Source organism: Schistosoma haematobium, chromosome 2 (assembly GCF_000699445.3).
Source record: "Schistosoma haematobium chromosome 2, whole genome shotgun sequence".
NCBI lineage: Eukaryota > Metazoa > Platyhelminthes > Trematoda > Strigeidida > Schistosomatidae > Schistosoma > Schistosoma haematobium.
In genome coordinates this window covers 22430241-22448433 of record NC_067197.1, presented here as the reverse complement: position 1 = coordinate 22448433, position 18193 = coordinate 22430241, and the positions used below count along the sequence as shown (strand labels likewise).

General features: G+C 36.4%; 1 protein-coding gene across 2 annotated transcripts; it reads left to right on the top strand.

Annotated features, from left to right (window-relative positions):
• The first annotated feature begins 1459 nt into the window (after window positions 1–1459).
• On the top strand, window positions 1460–15909 carry WDR20_1 (WD repeat-containing protein 20). 2 transcript variants are annotated; one of them, XM_051214639.1, is made up of 7 exons: window positions 1460–1793; window positions 1837–2090; window positions 2125–2604; window positions 4203–4540; window positions 8680–9276; window positions 12411–12573; window positions 13475–15909. In XM_051214639.1, exons 1-7 carry the CDS (start codon window positions 1610–1612, stop codon window positions 13571–13573), a joined length of 2115 nt encoding a protein of 704 aa, XP_051067821.1. In that variant the 5' UTR covers window positions 1460–1609; the 3' UTR covers window positions 13574–15909. The 2 variants fall into 2 exon arrangements, with proteins under 2 accessions (XP_051067821.1, XP_035585552.2); XM_035730879.2 differs by having other exon boundaries at window positions 1460–2090; window positions 13475–15408.
• The last annotated feature ends 2284 nt before the right edge of the window (window positions 15910–18193 follow it).

The window sequence follows — 18193 nt, the reverse complement described above, 5'->3', positions numbered from 1 at the left end:
AGGACCGAGGCAACTTCTATCGAACTACAGAACTATTAGCCTCACCAGTGTCGTAGGTAATGTACTGGAAAGAATAGTCATAAGGACCATAATTACATAGGTGGAAAACCAACAACTTGTTAAACAGCGAATAACATGGTTTCAGAAAAGGTTGACTTTGCATGACTAACCTCCTTATAGCAAGGAAACAACGGACAAAAGCGCTAGACAATATAAAATCAGTGGGTGTTGTCTATATAGACTTCAGCATAGCATTTGACAAGCTGCTAACAAATGAACTGCTATTGAAACTCGAAAATATAGGCGTTGCCGGACCTCTCCTTAAATGGTATAAGGATTCTCTAGTAGGTCTTAGACAGAAAGTGTTCCACCTGGAGACCAGTACTAAGTGGAGTACCTCAAGGTTCTGTCTTAGTTCCTTTACCTTTTATACTACATGTATTGTATAGTTTAGTATAGTCAAGTTCCTAATGCTGTTATACGCTGACGATGTAAAAATCTGACGAGAAATAATGGGAGACACAGATGCATGCGTACTTCAGGCAGACTTAAATATTGTGATTAGCCGGATTAAAGAGTGGTTAACGCCTATCAACGCGGCAAAGTGTGTCTATATGCACTTTAGGGATACAACGGTAAATAGATGCAACATAGAGGAAGTGCCTGTACTCGTAGTCCGATCTCATAAGGATCTTGGGGTGATAGTGAGTCATGATCTTAAGACCACGGTTCACTGTTGGGAGATTGCAGGTAAGGGGTTTGGAACCCTATGGGCTTTAAGCTGAACCTTCACCACGTTAGATACTACAATGTTCACTATAGTATACACAATCTTAGTGGGGACTAAGCTTGAAAACTGCGTTCAGACTGTAAGCACCTGTTTAAAAGGTGACTCGGATATCCTTGGAAAAGTACAGAGGGCAGCTATCCGTGCAGTTCCAGAACTCCGATGTTTGCCATACAAAGAGCAGCTTGGAAAGCTGGACCTCTTACTCTGTGCTGTCACAGACTAAGATGTGATCTGATTTTGATGCATATAGGATACTTAGAAAAAATGTTGGACCTGATCTATCCCCTCTTCTTCTTTTCACTAGATCGGGATATCTCAGAGGACATAGCAGTCGAGTAGAAAAGCCAATAACAAACAAAATACCCGTGGCATACGGGTTTTCACACCGAATAATTAATTCTTGAAGCCTATTACCCAAAGTAGTAGTGTCCGCACCTTCAATCGACTCATTCAAGAGAAGACTAGACACTCAGAGAAGCATACTACAAAAGGAACAACATAGGCCGTAGGCCTTCTGTCCTTACTACACAATTCTGGATCTGAATCAACACTGGGCACAAAAGTTACATTATTTCGAAAGGTCGAATTTCTTAGAAGCATGTAAGCTCACTAAAATATTCCAACCTTACTAGTTAATTAAAAGTCTCTGAAATGAAACAAAACCACACTGTTTAAAGTTGTTACAAGACAGACTAACTCTAGGTCACATGGAATAGGTTGGCGGATTGCTGGAAGTATTCTATGGGTGCAAGAGATTGTCGTGGTTTTTTCATATGGTGTGTCGTGTCGTAGTATATCAACCTGTGTCTATCTCCGCCTATGTCACATTCTTTCGATGCAATAGAAGGTCGATATCAATCTTTTACGTCCGAACCATGTGTGCTGGAGAAGCAGATACAAATGAATCAATTTGGCGTCGGTAACGCTGCCATCCGCTTATCTTTTCTTGAATACTACTGCAAAAATGAGACTCCTCATTTTCAAACAGACACAAGTATCGATGGTTCGTTGATCTTTTTAAAATTACTGGTTGTAACTTCTGTTAGGCAGCATATTTTGCATTAACGTAGGAAATGAAATACGCATATATACACGGGATCACGCGCATTCTTCGAACGAGCGCAGATTCTGTGGTGGTTCTCCAGCCCATATTAGATTCAGAGCACCTTTAACATCACATTGCTTTAGACGTGCCACAGACAAAGTAAGAGACTCTCAGTTATTGATTGGATTGGCCAATGGTGAAATAAAGTTGATTGATCCTCTCAAAGAAGACCCAAACAAAGTTTTCAATGAAGGGGTATGTGTGTTTTCTACATTTCATGCTTTCATAGAAGTCTGTCGATGAAACTCCCGTAACTTGTGTCGGCTGGGTTCCTCATTCACCTCACCAGTTCTTAGTCAGTCATTCCAGTGGGTGTATGTATTTGTACGATGAAACACTTGCACAGCTGTCAGCTCCAACATATAACCTATTTAAACAAGGTATTGGGTTTTCAGTACATACCTGTAAGACGAAATCTACAAGAAACCCATTGTATCGATGGTCTTTGGGAAGTCCTAACACATCAAAGTTGGATAACACGAAACCACCGTCGAAAACTTCTGACCACGTTAATGGATTCGTTGCCAACAAAATATGTGAGACGCAGACCGATTCGTTAAGTTGCGACTCATCAGCTATTAGCTCATTGTTTGATGATAATAATGTTTCCATCAATCAATTTGCATTTTCTCCTTGTGGCCGTTTCCTTGCCATCATTACAGAAGATGGTTACATGAGGGTGATGGAGTATCATGAGATGGAGCTATACGTGAGTTTTTACTGCATGTTGCCTCATTATTTAATATATTTAAACAACTAAAAGCGCATTTCTTTCTCATCTTTGAAATGTGATAATTCACTATTGGGATTTACAAATGTATTGAGACAGGATGGAACAAATACTTCTAGGCTATGTTTTGTGCATTAGTTTTCGTCCAATATTTGGTTGTAGATCCAAATAAGGACGTAAAGTGATGTTTTAAGACCAATTATATTCTATATAAGGTGGAAAATCGGCTTCAGTAAAAGACAACCAAACCATGAAGAGCGATGTGGCTTTAAAAAATAAAGTAAATTTGATGAACTCTTACAGTCTAGGTATTGTTTTGTACTTGTTTTATCACATCATCCCACATTCATATTAAAAAACTCATCAGAGATTCACAGTCTTTCAAAGCGTTGAGAAAGGTGTTCTATCTTTGTCTTACAGAACTGCACCCATACTAGAGTAAGAATATCCTGGTTTTGATTGGGGTTATGCTCAGTTTACAGTATATATCTCTATAGCACCCAGTTTATTTGACTCAGTGACAGTATGGATATGAGCAAATAATTTAATAAAAAGTATCTCAAAAATTCAAACATTTATCCTTACACAAGAGGTCATGTGAATTTGTGGGTCACAATCAAACAAATTCATTCTTTCTACTCACCCATCAGGACGTTTATTTATGGTCGAAATTATGATTAGTGTTTATCCCGTCAAAGGTAATCCTATCACTATAGAACACTGTAGTTTAATTCGTGAGACTAGTCACAGTTGATCGTTTGTGGTCAGGAAAGTCTTCTGACTGTATCAAGCATCTACTGAAGAATATAATAAATGGAATGCAATGTTCTTAGTAGTGATTTTGGCTTACCTCTGCGTTATCTAACTTGATAGACGTACGAGCGCTTATAGTATCATCGAAAACAGCATAGATACGTTAAGCTCATATGACGAGAAATTTTCTGTATCTTGTAAAGTGACAATTCAGCAGTAATTGAGTATGTTTTATTGCAAAGTCGTGGAATTCGGCCTTTTTAATAGATACTGAAAATCTACATGTATTGAGCTAGTAGTACTTTAACTGCTTGTCCTGTGTGGTAAAACCTCCAAGTGGAAGGTGTAACACGCTAAATGGAAATTAGTTGTTAAATCTTTGGATGTAAATGTATTTAAATCAGTTGAATTTACCTTACCGAAATGAGAACTATTTAGTGCTTGTTTGAGTCGTTTGGGTAACTATTCCTACCTGTTGAACTGTGTGAAAACTGGTACTAATAACCGGATCTAGTTTTTAAACATTGCTCATTATATCTCTCGAGATTCGTACCACATACATCTAATAGATTATCGTGCCTTTCGTCACCAAACTTGAAGGGACTTGTAAGTAACTAGTAAACTCACCAGTTGCATGTTTGTTCTGATCAGTCGCAGTGCATATACTCATTTTCAAATACTATGAGGTTTTAAATATGAAACAATGTAACAGGATTTCAGTGTATTAAATTTACCAGTTTTTTCTTAGTCTTATAATTCACAGCATTATGTTGAAATTGGCTGTTTAGAATATTGGTTGTTTTGGGTGTTTTTCTCTGTTATAGGGGTTCATGCGTTCATACTTTGGTGGTTTACTTTGTGTAGACTGGTCTCCAGATAGTTTATTTATTGTCACTGGGGGACAAGATGACCTAGTAACGATTTGGTCAGTTCTAGACAGAGCTGTTATTTGTCGCTGTCAGGGCCACAAATCTTGGGTTAGCATGGTGCGCTTCGATCCATATCTATGCCCCACTAATAATGATATTTCTAATGATGACTCAGTATCTGCCTCCTCACGTTCCCACTCACTTACAACGAACCATGAAGAGTTGGACGAAAGTTCAGTTATTAGAAATTCACCTGTTACAGTTTGTGAAAGTAATGACCTTAGAACTTACCGGTTAGTTGCTCTCTTGTTACGTCTTTTCTAGTATTTTGGTATTTTTATTTTCTTGAATAATGGTTTTGAAGACCTATTTTGGCAAATTACTTATAAGTTAAAATTCAAACCTCGGGGTACTAACAAAGGTTTATATTTCTTTTCCACTCAAAGGCCAATCCTTTTTGCTTTGCTTCGAATGCTGTGTGTAACTGTCAATTATCCCATTAGTATCGCTTAAGATAATACACTATGTCGGATTCTATTTGCTCGTTAGCGACACTCCTACTCAAGTGTTATGAAGTCTATTTTTGTCCCTAAATACTGGAAACTGTACGTAACATTGCAGCATTATGCTTAACATATCAGTGTCCGAATTATAGGGAAGATTACAAATAGAAAGAGGGCTGTTGATCTTGTGCAATCAATATTTTCAAACTTTAAGTGTACCGAATCAGTATTTATCGCGGAGTTTTCTACCCAGTCTGTGCTTAACTTGGACTAGCTATGTCTCAAATATCCGTTGCTTGAAAATCGGACTACTAATTATAATCAGACTGGAACATCTAATAATACTGAGTTTCTGATAAGCACTCATCTTTTCCACCAGTGAAAAATGTCATACAACTCAGTTGCCCTAAAAGTTAAGATAGCAATATTTAGCCCATCAGAAGTCATTTGTATGACGTATGTGCAAATTGTATTTAAATATGTTATCATCACCTAATATTTTATGTACAAAGTAAATACATACTGAAAAGGTGTTTTTATCGAGTTATGGTCATCAAAGTCAGTCAGAAATGTTTAGTTGTACTGCCCCCAAATGCCCTGGTACGGCTGAGAGTGGAGAGTCCGCTCTCCCTCTCGAAATGCTCTCACATGGCCACGCGTATATAGCCTCTGCTAGGGAAGTCCTGCTTATTGCCTTCTCGTGGCAGGGGTGTTGTTCACGAATTTGAAAGGGCGAATGTCCGGCGTTTTAACTAGGTTGGTGGACACTGAGAGTCCACCTAGGGGGGTTGGAAAACCCTGATTTCAAACCAATGGTGCACATGGGCTTCAGTATCTTGAAGGAACAAATGGCGCGCGACCTCAGTTGTTCCTGGAACCTACTTTTGGTTTTCTCGCTACTCAATTCAGTTCTAATGGGTCTTTTTGGTGTGGCTTTTTTGCGTCCAGTGAGGCGCAAGTGGTTGCGTGCCCGTATTAGGGCGTGGTCGGAGTCCAAGCAGGTACTCCAGAATGAGCGACAATCTTCTACCGACCCTCTCCAACGATGACTGATGGCAATATGGTCTATTTGAGTCCATCGTTGGTTTGGTGTAGGGGGTCGCCATGTTAGACGATGTCTCTCCTTATGTTTAAAATTTGTGTTTGCTAAACATAAGCGCTTGTCTGAGCACAGTTGCATCAGACGGTCACCATTATCTGTTCGCTGTGTCTGAATGCTGAAATATCCACCTAAATGTCTTTCTGTTTGGTTTAAGCTACCTATCTGAGCATTAAAGTCACCTGCTACGAGTACTATGTCTGAGCGTTTAGCTTTCTGAAGAAGTTCTGACAGCTTTCTGTAAAATTCATCTTTCACTTCATCTGAGCTGCAGTCGATGGGAGCGTAGGCAGAAACGACAAAAAGGCAACGACGTGTGTCCCTATCCTTCCGAGTTCTTACGGAGCCGTTTAGCCGAACAGCACATAAACGACTGTTAACGGGGATCCACTAACAGTGTTTGTTCAGCCCTCATGCTTAGTGCTATCCCTACTCCTGCCAGTCCACGAGAGCTGGCCGTCGGGTCACCAGGTACACGGAGGGTGTATCTCGTTGGTTCTCCTTTTTGCCGAGGTGAGGTCAAGTGAATGACCACACTGGGATCCTGTATGCGTGTTTCAGAGGTACAGCATACATCAATGGTACGAGATTCTAGGGTTCTAGCCAAGAAGGCCTGTTGACCGATTTGACATAGGGTGCGTACGTTGAAGGCTCTAATGTGAAGTTTGGAGCGAGGTTTCAGTAGACCTAGGACAGTGTTTTGAGCACTAGAATCGTTGGCTATGGTGACACTTGAGGGGGAGGCCGAAAGAGGAAGTTTAGAAGTGGAAGTCGATGTAGGAGGAATAATAGGAATTGAAGACGGAGGTTGATTAGGAATACAGTGATCTTGAGTGCTGTTAGAGGTATGAGGGCGGTTATCACTCCCGGGTTGCTCACACCGTGGAAGGGTTCTTCTGGAGGTACCTTTCTATGAGTAATTTTTGTGTCAGCTCCGTACTTGTTGAAACCTTTCCGCCGGAGACGGATATCCGTGGGATAAGGTGAGGTGTTTATTTTCAGGGTCGATCTTTTCTAACCCCACCCCTCCTTGTGGGAAGGCAGCATCGCTGTCATGCTGGTTGTCTGGAGGAAACACCTTACTGCTGTCACACTGTACAGTCAGCAGTACGACTTCGCCTTCGGACCTTGGGTTTGTTGCTCTTAGTCTTACCGCTCTTCAACCGACCTGTCTGACATGGTAGGACTTTGGGGAACAGTTGTTCCAGCCAGTATAGCTCGGTTGCTTCATCACGATAGGCAAGCCCGACCACCACGTCAAGGTAGCAACAACGGTCGGGACGTGACCATTAAGAGTAGAAGATATTCGTAAGCTACTAGTATTTGACTACAGATGCCTTAGAAATATTGCTGGCATCTGCTGGGATCACAGGGTATGTGATAGTGAGGTTAGACGTAGGGTATTAGGGAATGATGGTAAATCAGTTGATGAGGTCGTGAATCTTCATCGACTGAGATGAATGGGCCACATGTTACGTATGTCTGAACACCGATTACCACGACGTGTAATTCTGTCTTGTGTTGGGGATGGGAGAAAGTTAGGGGCCAATGGTTATACACTTTTGTTGCTATGGCTCAGAATCATTTGCAATGGCGCAGGTGTATTCACTCTATGTATTACTTTAGAACCTGAGTCCCGAAGTCTCCCTACAACCTTTTTATGCCTAACCTTTCCTTCTACTATTGATCCTATTACTAATTTTGCAATTCTAGGATTTTTTTCTTAATAATTTAATCTCTGGCCCCCAAATGCCCTGGTACGGCCGAGAGTGGGGAGAGTCCGTTCTTCCTCTCGAAATGCTCTCACATGGTCACGCGTATATAACCTCTGCCAGGGAAGTCCTACTCACTGCCTTCTCGTGGCGGGGGTGTTGTTTACGAAATTGAGAGGACGAAAAGCGAATGTCCGCCGCTTTAACCGGATTCCAAATCAATGGTGCACATGGGCTCCAGTATCCTGCGGGAACAAATGGCGTATGAACCAATCGTTGGTCGCCGGTTACAATGGGACTGCAAAACCTGACTTTGCTCCACTGCCTTGTGGATCAGACCTTCAGGTCGAAGGCTCGGGGAGTGGTCCCCTAAGAAAACCACCTGCTTCGGTTTGGGCACCCAGGTAGTATCACAGCCCTCACACATATCGAATGAGATTTGTGTGGCGCATATGTATTTGGTGCCTCCTTTTACCAATATCTATGTGTTAAAATAAATAAATAAATCTCTGTGCTAATATGATATCAAAAACTGAACTGATGAACATGCGTTACGTTTTACGTTAAGCTATGACTAACTGACTGACTGATATTGTCAGTCTTGTATCAAATAATATCGTGGATTTACTTTCGGACTTGTAGAAGCACGTGGTTACGTTTTCGCCTGTCTATGTCACTTGTATTCATCAGTTACTATAAATAGAACCTTGTCGATAGAGATTGCAACACCTGATGATTCAAAAGTCACACTTTTGTTTTGTTGTCTTTAGTGAACATTTCTGCTGAAAGGCAACTCAGTACAAATAGTTCCATATCGTTGTTGCTTTTGACCATTGTTTCATCTCGTGATTACTACTGTAAACAGTCTTGTAACTTGTGAGCGTTACTGGAAAGTATGAAATCGTTGTGAGTGATTCCATATTTATTTCTTAGCCGACAATTGACTTGCATTGCTGTTACTTACGGTGTAAGCTTACCAATTAAGTATTGTAATGGTATGTAAAATGCCTGAAATAATTCCTATGAGCACCCATAAAACTACTTCAACAGTTTAGTCCAGTTTTTGTCACATTATTTTCCTAACTTTTGTGTAAATGTTTTGTATTCTTAATTTTTAGTCTTGGCTCAGTTGGGCATGACACTATGTTGTGTTTATGGGATCTGACAGATGATATAATTCGTCAAGGAGTTGCATTTATTCGTTCAGCAATAAAAAATTCAGACAACAGCTTCGGGAATCTTACCTGTGATACTACTTTTCCTCATATAACAAACTCTTCTGTTTTGAATATGACGTCTAGTTCTGTTTTGAGCTGTAATACATCTACAACTTTACCATCTCCACAGTCAGGAAATGGCTCATCTACTTCTTCAACTGTTTCTTCTCCACATATTCACTCCACCCGACCTCCAGTCAAATTGAGTGATAGCCGTTTCTTGAATAAACGCAAGAATGTTGCCAGTCCCATACCTTCATCTGGTCCTTCGTCGAACGGGACAAACAGTAGCGGATCCGATAAATCCAAATCCATTTTCCCACTTCGTGGTTTCCACTGGTCAAATTCAAATTCAAGTAATCGAATTAGTACAAGTGTTCGGTTTCCTCGTCTTGGTAATTCAGAAAAGTTTAATGGATCTGCAACTAATTCACTTAAAGCTTGTAACCTGAGTCGTTTAAGTGAAGTTAGATGGATGTTATCAATAGCTGAACATAAGTATGTTTTCTGACTACTTTCACACTAGGTTTTAAAATCAGTATTTTTCAAGGCTGTTTTCGGATGAACACTTTTGTATAATTGGAAAAACAGACAAGTTAGAATCCCATTGAATTTAGACAATTTTTAAGCATAAAATTCAGACTATGGTCTAATAAAGCCTCAATGGTACTTGATAGTTTTTGTTTCATTTATTTTCTGGTTGGCCCTCGTAGTCTGTCTGTTGTTATTACTACCTTTTTCTCGGTAAGAAAAATGTAATTTGAGTCTACACATAGTCATAGAGTGATGACTTGGTGGTTAAGGAGTTTGAGTTTCAGGCTCGAACCCCACTCCATCCACTTTGGTTTGGACAACCGCGCAGCATCACCGAAACATACACTCACAGTGTAGTTAATTAAAAAGACTTGGAAAACTCTTACTTAAAAACGTCAGTGGAAATATATTCAGAGCACAATTTTTAGAATTAAATACTTATCAGTCGTTGACTTCTTAACAAGGCCTAATATGATGAAAGCTCCTGACACTAAATACATTTATTTAGTAGTTTTTCGATTTTTATGTGACATTGGTGGAAATTCATAATTATAAAATTCTATAAGCAATCTTGATTCCTTAAATTACCCTGTCATTTATCGTGATTGCAATAGCTTACGTATACACCTTAAGAGTTTTTCATAAGTAATCCTTTCAGTCAGTCAATGATGTGCAAAGTAAAAAGTGACACAAGCTCATCATTTCAGTCTATCTTCGCATTTTGATTTTGGTTTCTGATTAATAGTATTGCTGTTTACACAGGTGTTCTGCTATCGTGCCACGTCACCTCAGTGTAAATATCTTTTTCGTATTTGACTTACGGATTAGCTAATTGTTTCTGAAATATATTCCCGACCTTCACCGATAAAGTTAACTCTTATGGATTTTCTTACTGTGGCTTTCTGCGTCCAGTAAAATTTAGATAAACTGTTCTCACACTAGAACATTATCAGATTTTTAGCATCTCTAAAATAAGCTGTAATCTTTTGTCGAGTTTGTACTACACTAGTTGATGACAATATGGTGTGTTCATGTCCATCGTTGAGTTGATTGTGAGGGTTTGCATGTTAGACGATGTCTCTATACTTAAAGTTAGTGCTTGCTGGGAACAAATGGTTATTTGCAGCAGCCAACTACCGTCATCTGTTTGTTGAGCTGCGATACCGTAAGATTTGTTAAAGTGCCTTTTATTTACTAATATTCGATCGTAGGTGTCTGCGAAGTATTGCCCGTGTATTTTGGGACTTCGGAGTAAACAATGCCTAAAGTAGGAATAGGGCATTAAGTAAGGATGACTGATCGATTGATGTGGCAGCAAATCTCCGACTGAGTATTACATCCTTGATCTGTCTACCCAATAATACACAGAAAAGAACTTATCTCAATCTAGGTCAAAGCCTTGACACGACGGGCTAACTGGTTTAACCTTGGGTCTAGAAATGCGTGAGTCCGAACTGATATTGACGGCCTTGGGTAGAGATACAAAAACTATTCTATCATCTGATTAGTTGACAAGCGACAGAAAAGATGAGTCAGTTGGAGCACCATTCAATTTATTCATGATTCCCGATTCTCCACTCAGATTAAAGTAAAAAGATACATAAATAAATATGTGGCCAACACGACCACAACACATAAAATTAAAAAAAATACAATTACGTCCGAACTGGGCATTGGGGAAGAAAAATAGAGTACAAAAGGTTGAGTTTAAATAAAAATAGCTTTGGAACAGAAATGGGTATGTCAGTGAATCATACATTAAACGAAAGCTCATGGTTTATACAGTAAGCTAGAAAGAAAATTAAATATTAGTATTCCACCAACTTTGAATTGAGTGAAATAACGTCCCCAAAAATAGCCTCCGTTGTTTGTCCTGGCCTCTATGTTTATCTGTTCACATCACTTAGGTGGTTGGGACATGTGTTACGTATGCCGAACTACCGCCTACTTCAACGGGCGATGCTTTCTTGTGTATGAGTAGGCCAGAAGAAAGCTGGGGGCGGCCAAACAAAAACATGGTGTCAGTCCATAAAGTCACAGATGATTAAACAGCCATGTTAATAGGTGTAGACTATTATATCCTAGTGAAGATTAAATTACGAGTAACTTCCGATATATATATTCCTATTCAGTAACTAGCTTATATATCCCATATTCTTATTATTATAAGCTTCATTTTGACCTATAGATTATTATTATACGATTTACTGTTCTTAAGTTATGTTCAGTTTATTGATTGCACTCTCCCACATTCACAGCCACATTTCGACTTGATCGTGTATAAATGTTATTTCCTATTTTATGATGTGATGCGGTCTGTTTGGTTGATCTATAAACGAAGTGTGTTTGAAATAAGTGATTCGCATAGTGGAAGCTGTTATTGGTGTTCTGGACTCAACTGGACGGGCTAGGCGAACAAAGTAATAATAAAGACACTAGGCTGATCATACCGGTCTAACATCAATCGGTTCATGATCTCAATCAAAACCTTAACAATCTCCACAACCCCCATACTAGTTATTGGTTTAGCACAGTGCAAGAGTGGATAAGTCGTATTTCGATTGGCGAATAAATCACGTGATAACTAGCCAGACTCAAAGTCACAACATAGACTACCGGGTTGGGGTCCACGCTATTATCGTAAACAATGGTTGTAGACTGGATGACGGCTCAAAATCGTTTGCAGTGGCGCAGGTGCATTTATTCTTTTTTCCCAGATTCTGAGATCATAGATTTCTCGTCACTCTTCGCTTTTATTTCACTAATTTATATTTTCCTGTCGTATAGTATTTTTGATACCTAGTTTCATCACCACTGATACTGTTACTACCTCCACTATTCTGAGATTTGGCCTGACAATTTCATTTCTCTGTGCTAATGGGTTATGAAAACTTGAACGGATGTGCATATGTACCAGGTTCTACGTTGGGACTAACTAATTCTACCAGCTTAGGCGTTAAAATGACGTACCACTATCATTACATTCTCAATATAAGTTCCACATTTGAGTTGACCATTAACGGTTTATTGTAAAAACCATCTTTATTTATTGTGCTATCGGTTGATCTTAAAATGTCATTTCTAATTTTTTTTTATAGTATTTTCGGTTCTCCGCTGTGCCCTCGAATCAGTGATGTACCTATACTTGAACCACTTGTATGTACACGAATCTTAAAGGATCGAGTAACTGATCTTGTCTTTCGTCGTGATACGATTCATATTGTAGATCAGCAAGGCTTGTTTTTGGCATGGCAAAGACCTGTAAGTTATTTCTTATGTAATAATGTTTAATTTATGTGATTTTATTTATAATTATCACTCAATACTTTAGTGATTGTTTCAACGTCATATATTGTCGCAATTATTCAAGACTGACATGAGTATAACACAATATGGTGTAATTTGTTCAGTTTGAATGAGAAAAAAAAAAAATTTAGAATATTCTTAATTCATTACAGTTCGTTCAATTCATTTCAAAATGTAATAAATATGTGGATAATTGGTATATTTGCTAACCGATATCAATAGAGATGTTCCGTGAGGTAAAGAATATGGAATTTTTAATCCAGTTGGCTGATACACAGCTGAAATGATAAAAACCAAATGCAATCTAATAGGTGTATCGATTTAACATAACGCTATATTTGAACAATATTTAATATCAGACTTATAAAATTACGTATAAGTCTTCAGAAAAATGTATCAGTTCAAATAGTAAGTAATATACAAAGAATAAATCCATAAAAATAGGGTGATATTGAAACGAATAAAACCACTAAATAAACCACTTAACGGTAGGAATTAATTGTGAATTAGTATCAACGAGGTTGGAAATAATTCATCATAGTGGATATTGTTGAAGTGCTTATAGTCAAACTACTGCTTATCTGTTTGTGTCAATATCGAAGAAACTTGTCACCTTTTCAAATTTCAATATAATTTTAACTATACAATTTGATAGTACACTACTTTTTCAATTGACTAAAATTCATCATTTCATAAATCGTCATCTTTATACAGATAACATTCATGTTATATAGACAATATTAGTTCATATTTAGTATTCATATGTGCTATCCATACTCATTTGCTTATTATGTGTTAGAAATAAATTTTCTATCATGTGAAAGGGTCTTTATTGTTATTCACCTTCAAATTTCAGGTTGAAGTGAAAGAAAATACATCGATTAATCAAATACCACTATGTCATTCAAATGATTGGGATTCATCTGCCTCAACATCTAATAAAGTTTTTCAATAATAAATAAACTTAAATTGAGTTATCATTTATTGTGTTATACTGTGATATTTGTATTACCAATACACACACACACACAAATATAGGTCATAAAATGATTTTTATAATTATTAAACATATATATATTTTCCACAACCAATCAGTCAATCCAAAAAAGAACAAAAAAGAAAATTCCTCCCTATTAATGAAACCCAATTCATATTATTTTCATTTCTTCTCGTTAATGTGAAAAAGGGCATTAATGTAATTATATTCATATTAGTTAATTGTTTGTAAACAAAATTAACTATTTTTGCATGTGTGTAAATTATGAATAAGAAAAATTCCACTGGTATTATGTATAATTAAGAGTAAAGTGAACAAAGAGAAAAACTTACTCATAAATTGTATGATTATCTTTCATATCCGGTATTTCCATTCCTCATCATAATATATATACTACAGTTCGTACTATTTATTTGTTCATCTTATCCTCAATTATCTGGAAAATGTTACATGTACACGTATATATATATATATAACTGTACAGTTTGCAAAATCATTACTAACAAGAAATAAAATCCTCAATGTGACTTATTCTCTTCACTTTATCAATTCAATGTGTACGGATAATATTTACTTTCTGGTTCCCTAATTCATTTATTTGGGAGAAAACGAGTGTGTATGTTGGTAGGGGAGGGAAAGGGGAAAACAAAATGTTACCAAAAAGATAGTTCCATTGTCTTTACTCAATCAGACCATACATGTGTCTTTTTTTCATTGTTAATGTTGCACATTTTTCAGATTACATGAATTGTACTACTATGATTGTCACTACTACTAATGCGATTAGAAGAAAATTCTTTATTATTGATTAACGTAAATAATTTATTTTGCAATACTATCAAAATTAACTTATTTTTTACCTATATCATTGTAATTGTTATGGCGGTTATTTTGTTGGTTTGTTTTGTCACTGTTTTGTTTTTTAAACTGAGTCATCATTCATCAACACTTTCTTGTTTACTGTATTCCATTGCTTGTTTCCTTCCAACTATTTTATTTTTACACAGGAACTATATGTGTTTACCTCTGTTCTCTGTTGCTCACCAAACAACCAGCACTACTTATTATAGACTTGCTGTTCAATACATGTTTGTCTGTTTTTGAATCTAATGGATTCTAAGTAAGAAATAGAGAAATACATACATGTGTACATTCCTCATTACTGATTCTCTTCCTTTTTTCATTCTCCTTCTTGATCTCAAAAGATTATTGTTCAATTGCCAAAGTTCACCAATTATTATACTAATAATAACAGTTGTTATATAATCACAACCTACTATGTAACTTAACAAATTTTACTTTGATGAATCTCCTACATTGAATTGTATTGTTTAAATGTTGAGATTTTTTCAATGCCTTTCTTAATCACTATAATCATTATCATTTCAATTTTCATGTCTCGTTTATTTTTTACTTTTAATTAATTCATAAATGTTAACTAACTAATTCCTTTTTTTTGGAGATATTCATTCTTCTGAAAGAAAAACTAATTATCATATGAAATAATCTCTCCAACTAATCTATATTTTTTATTTGTAATGTATATTAATGTAAAACAAGAAAGATATTAGGGGAAATGTTTTGTTTTGTTTTGTTCATTTCAATAAGCAATATTCACTGTTATAATTGTTAGTATAGTTTTCATCCATATTAACTATGATCAATTATTTGTTTTAATGTACAGATAAGTTGTGTTCTTTTGTTTGTTTGTTATTGAAATAATTGTGTAAATTAGTAATGAAAGCAATAATGTTAATAATAAACATGGGTAAATCTCAACTGTTTATTAATTGTTGCTGTATATATTTTTTTCTTTTGCCATTCTCGTTGTTTTATGTTTTTACTTAGTGTATTGTGGAAAATACCTTTAATATAATAGTTAGTAGAGGAATAGGGACCAGTGATTTTCAAATTAAAGTCATTAAAAATAATAAAAGTCAATTTCTTCAGCAACATTTGTCTTGGTTATAGTAAAGAATTTTCAGCACGAAATATACAATATTACAATGAATTGTTCTTTAGTAATAGTTTCTTCGTCGCCTCCTTCTATTTTTTATAAAAGACACATAAAAGAAAAGTATCTCTACACCTATTGCGGCTTGGTTCGAATTTCCATATTTAGCTTCATGATAAGTTGTAAGCTTTTAGTAAAAGTGCATGAATCAACTTATGTCATTAGTTAAATTAAATTTAAAATGGAGAAATCGTTATGTTGGGGTATAAGTGAGAAAGGTCTGAACATGTTTTAAATATAGAACTGTTATGAACTGTAATTGGTTTATGTTTAAAATACAAGTCGTTTCTTTGTAAAACATTTCTATATTTGCTAACTCGTTTACTAAAGTAAAAACGTTATAAACTTTTGTATTTTAAGATGTGTGGTGATCATGTTCTAGGGTTAAGTTTTAAAAGGCATATAAACCACGATGACTTTGTAGACTCGAAGTGAACAGAAGGACGATTTTGTGAAGATTTTAACACTATATTTCACGGGAATTTATGAACTATTGAATTGTAAAATAGAAAAATCACATTATAAACAAGTTATTTCCTACCAAGATACCTTAGGTCCAAATCCCATTCCGAGAACTATTTTGACAATTTTGTTTTTCATCTACATAAATAATCCATAGGTTAATTAACATGAAACATAGATCATTAATATTAGATGAATTCAGACTTCTCTTAGTTGATGATATTAATCTAGGGTTTTTTCATGCAGATATAATCTATTAGAAATATTAAGTTTAATATTGGTCCAATGTATTTAATGACATCAAACTATACTTTTCCGTTTTTATTGAAAAACAGTCTTGGAAGGAATTTTTATTACCCGTAGTCAATGCAAGGAAGATAAAATCCATGAACCGCTTGATTTGGTAAAGAAATAAACTGTTTACACGTCTCGATTTGAATAGCTATTTATGAATGGAATGTCTGATAAATGTGCGATTCTAATTTCTTATTCCATGTGTCGAAACAAAAGATTCGGCTAATTTATACTGTGAAGAAACGCATTTTCTCAAGTGTAGTTGGGTCCCTGGATTTTGTTTGACTATACCTAAATGATAGTTTTTACCACTTCTAAGTGAACGAAGTTCATAGGAACATTTATTAAATTTATATTCAGAAAATTATATGGATTAGCTTTAAAAATGAAACACCCTAGACTCGTGACAATGACTTCCTTTAAATACATAAATCGAAACATAATAATAGAAGTTTCAACGCCAAGTAGGAGTGTGGTTACAGTCCTTTATTGAAGACTCGATATTTCAGCTAAATTTGCTATATTCACTATTTGACTGATTTTTAAATCCAAATAAAACGTAAATTGTTTGCAGTAGGTTTTAGGTATATAAGATTCACCAATAAATAATCAAAGGTTCCATTCTCTTTTCCCGTATTCGTTTTCTTACCGCATTATTTCTGAAACTAAACTTATTGTAATTTGTACAAATTAGGCTCTGAAATATTAAAGTTGGGGAATACTATTAATACGAGGACGGATCTAATCGATAAACGAATAAAAAGAGAAGTTCGGAATTTGCAAGACAGCCTTTATATTTCAAGAAAAGACAATCAAATTAATGGATGTTAGCGTTTATTTATTGGTTAACAGGAGAAACATTAATAGGAATAAATGTTGTGTTTAGCCTTTTCGTAGGTTTGCGTTCAACCTAAAAGTACCTTGTGTGCTGGGGGATTGCGAGATTCTCGAAGTAAAACAGACAAAAAGAAAAGTGAGCTAATGACCCAATAGCCATATAGAATGTACAAGCACTAAATAGTGAAAGCAATAGACATCAATTAGGGCGAGTCTATAATTTATGGACGAGTCAATCAGAAGCGAGTGAATGATTTCAGTGTCACAGAAATCAGTTTACTGCTGATTTAAAGGAAGCTGTAGTTGAGCGGTTACAACAGACGGGATTACTGAGAAGCGGTGTTCAAAATTCTACTGGAAAATGTGCAGACTATCGTAACGATGTTGTACTTCGATGTAATAAATATTGGAGGGAAAAGTCTGCCAGAACGGGGACTTTTTTCACTCGATCCCGATTGACACTAAGACAGATTATGATAATTGTTGTAAACTAGATAATAAAAGCACCAGTAACACTGGCTGCAAAATTTGCATATGCTACTGAAGCTTCGGCAGCTCAATGGCACGAATACTGTCGATATATATGTTCCATGAAAATGACAAGTTTAAATCAGTCATTTTGAGAAATCGGGAGAATCGTAGAAATCGACGAAACAGTCGAGATTGAAGTGTTAGAGCAGACTGGGTAAGTAGCACTCCCTTAAGTATACTTAGCAGGTTCTTGGTCTATATGATTGGTTATCTCAAAAGGGATACTTTTAGGGCGTAAGAAACCGACAGGATATAAAGATGATATCAATTATACGAGAGTATGTGCAACCGGGTACCACAATATACACGAATGACTGGAGAGCATATCGATGCCTACCTAGACATAGTTACGTGCATCATATCGTCGTTCACAAGCCACGTTTTGTAGTTACCACAATGGGAGTACACAGCGCTAATATAGAAGCGATGTGGAGGTTAAA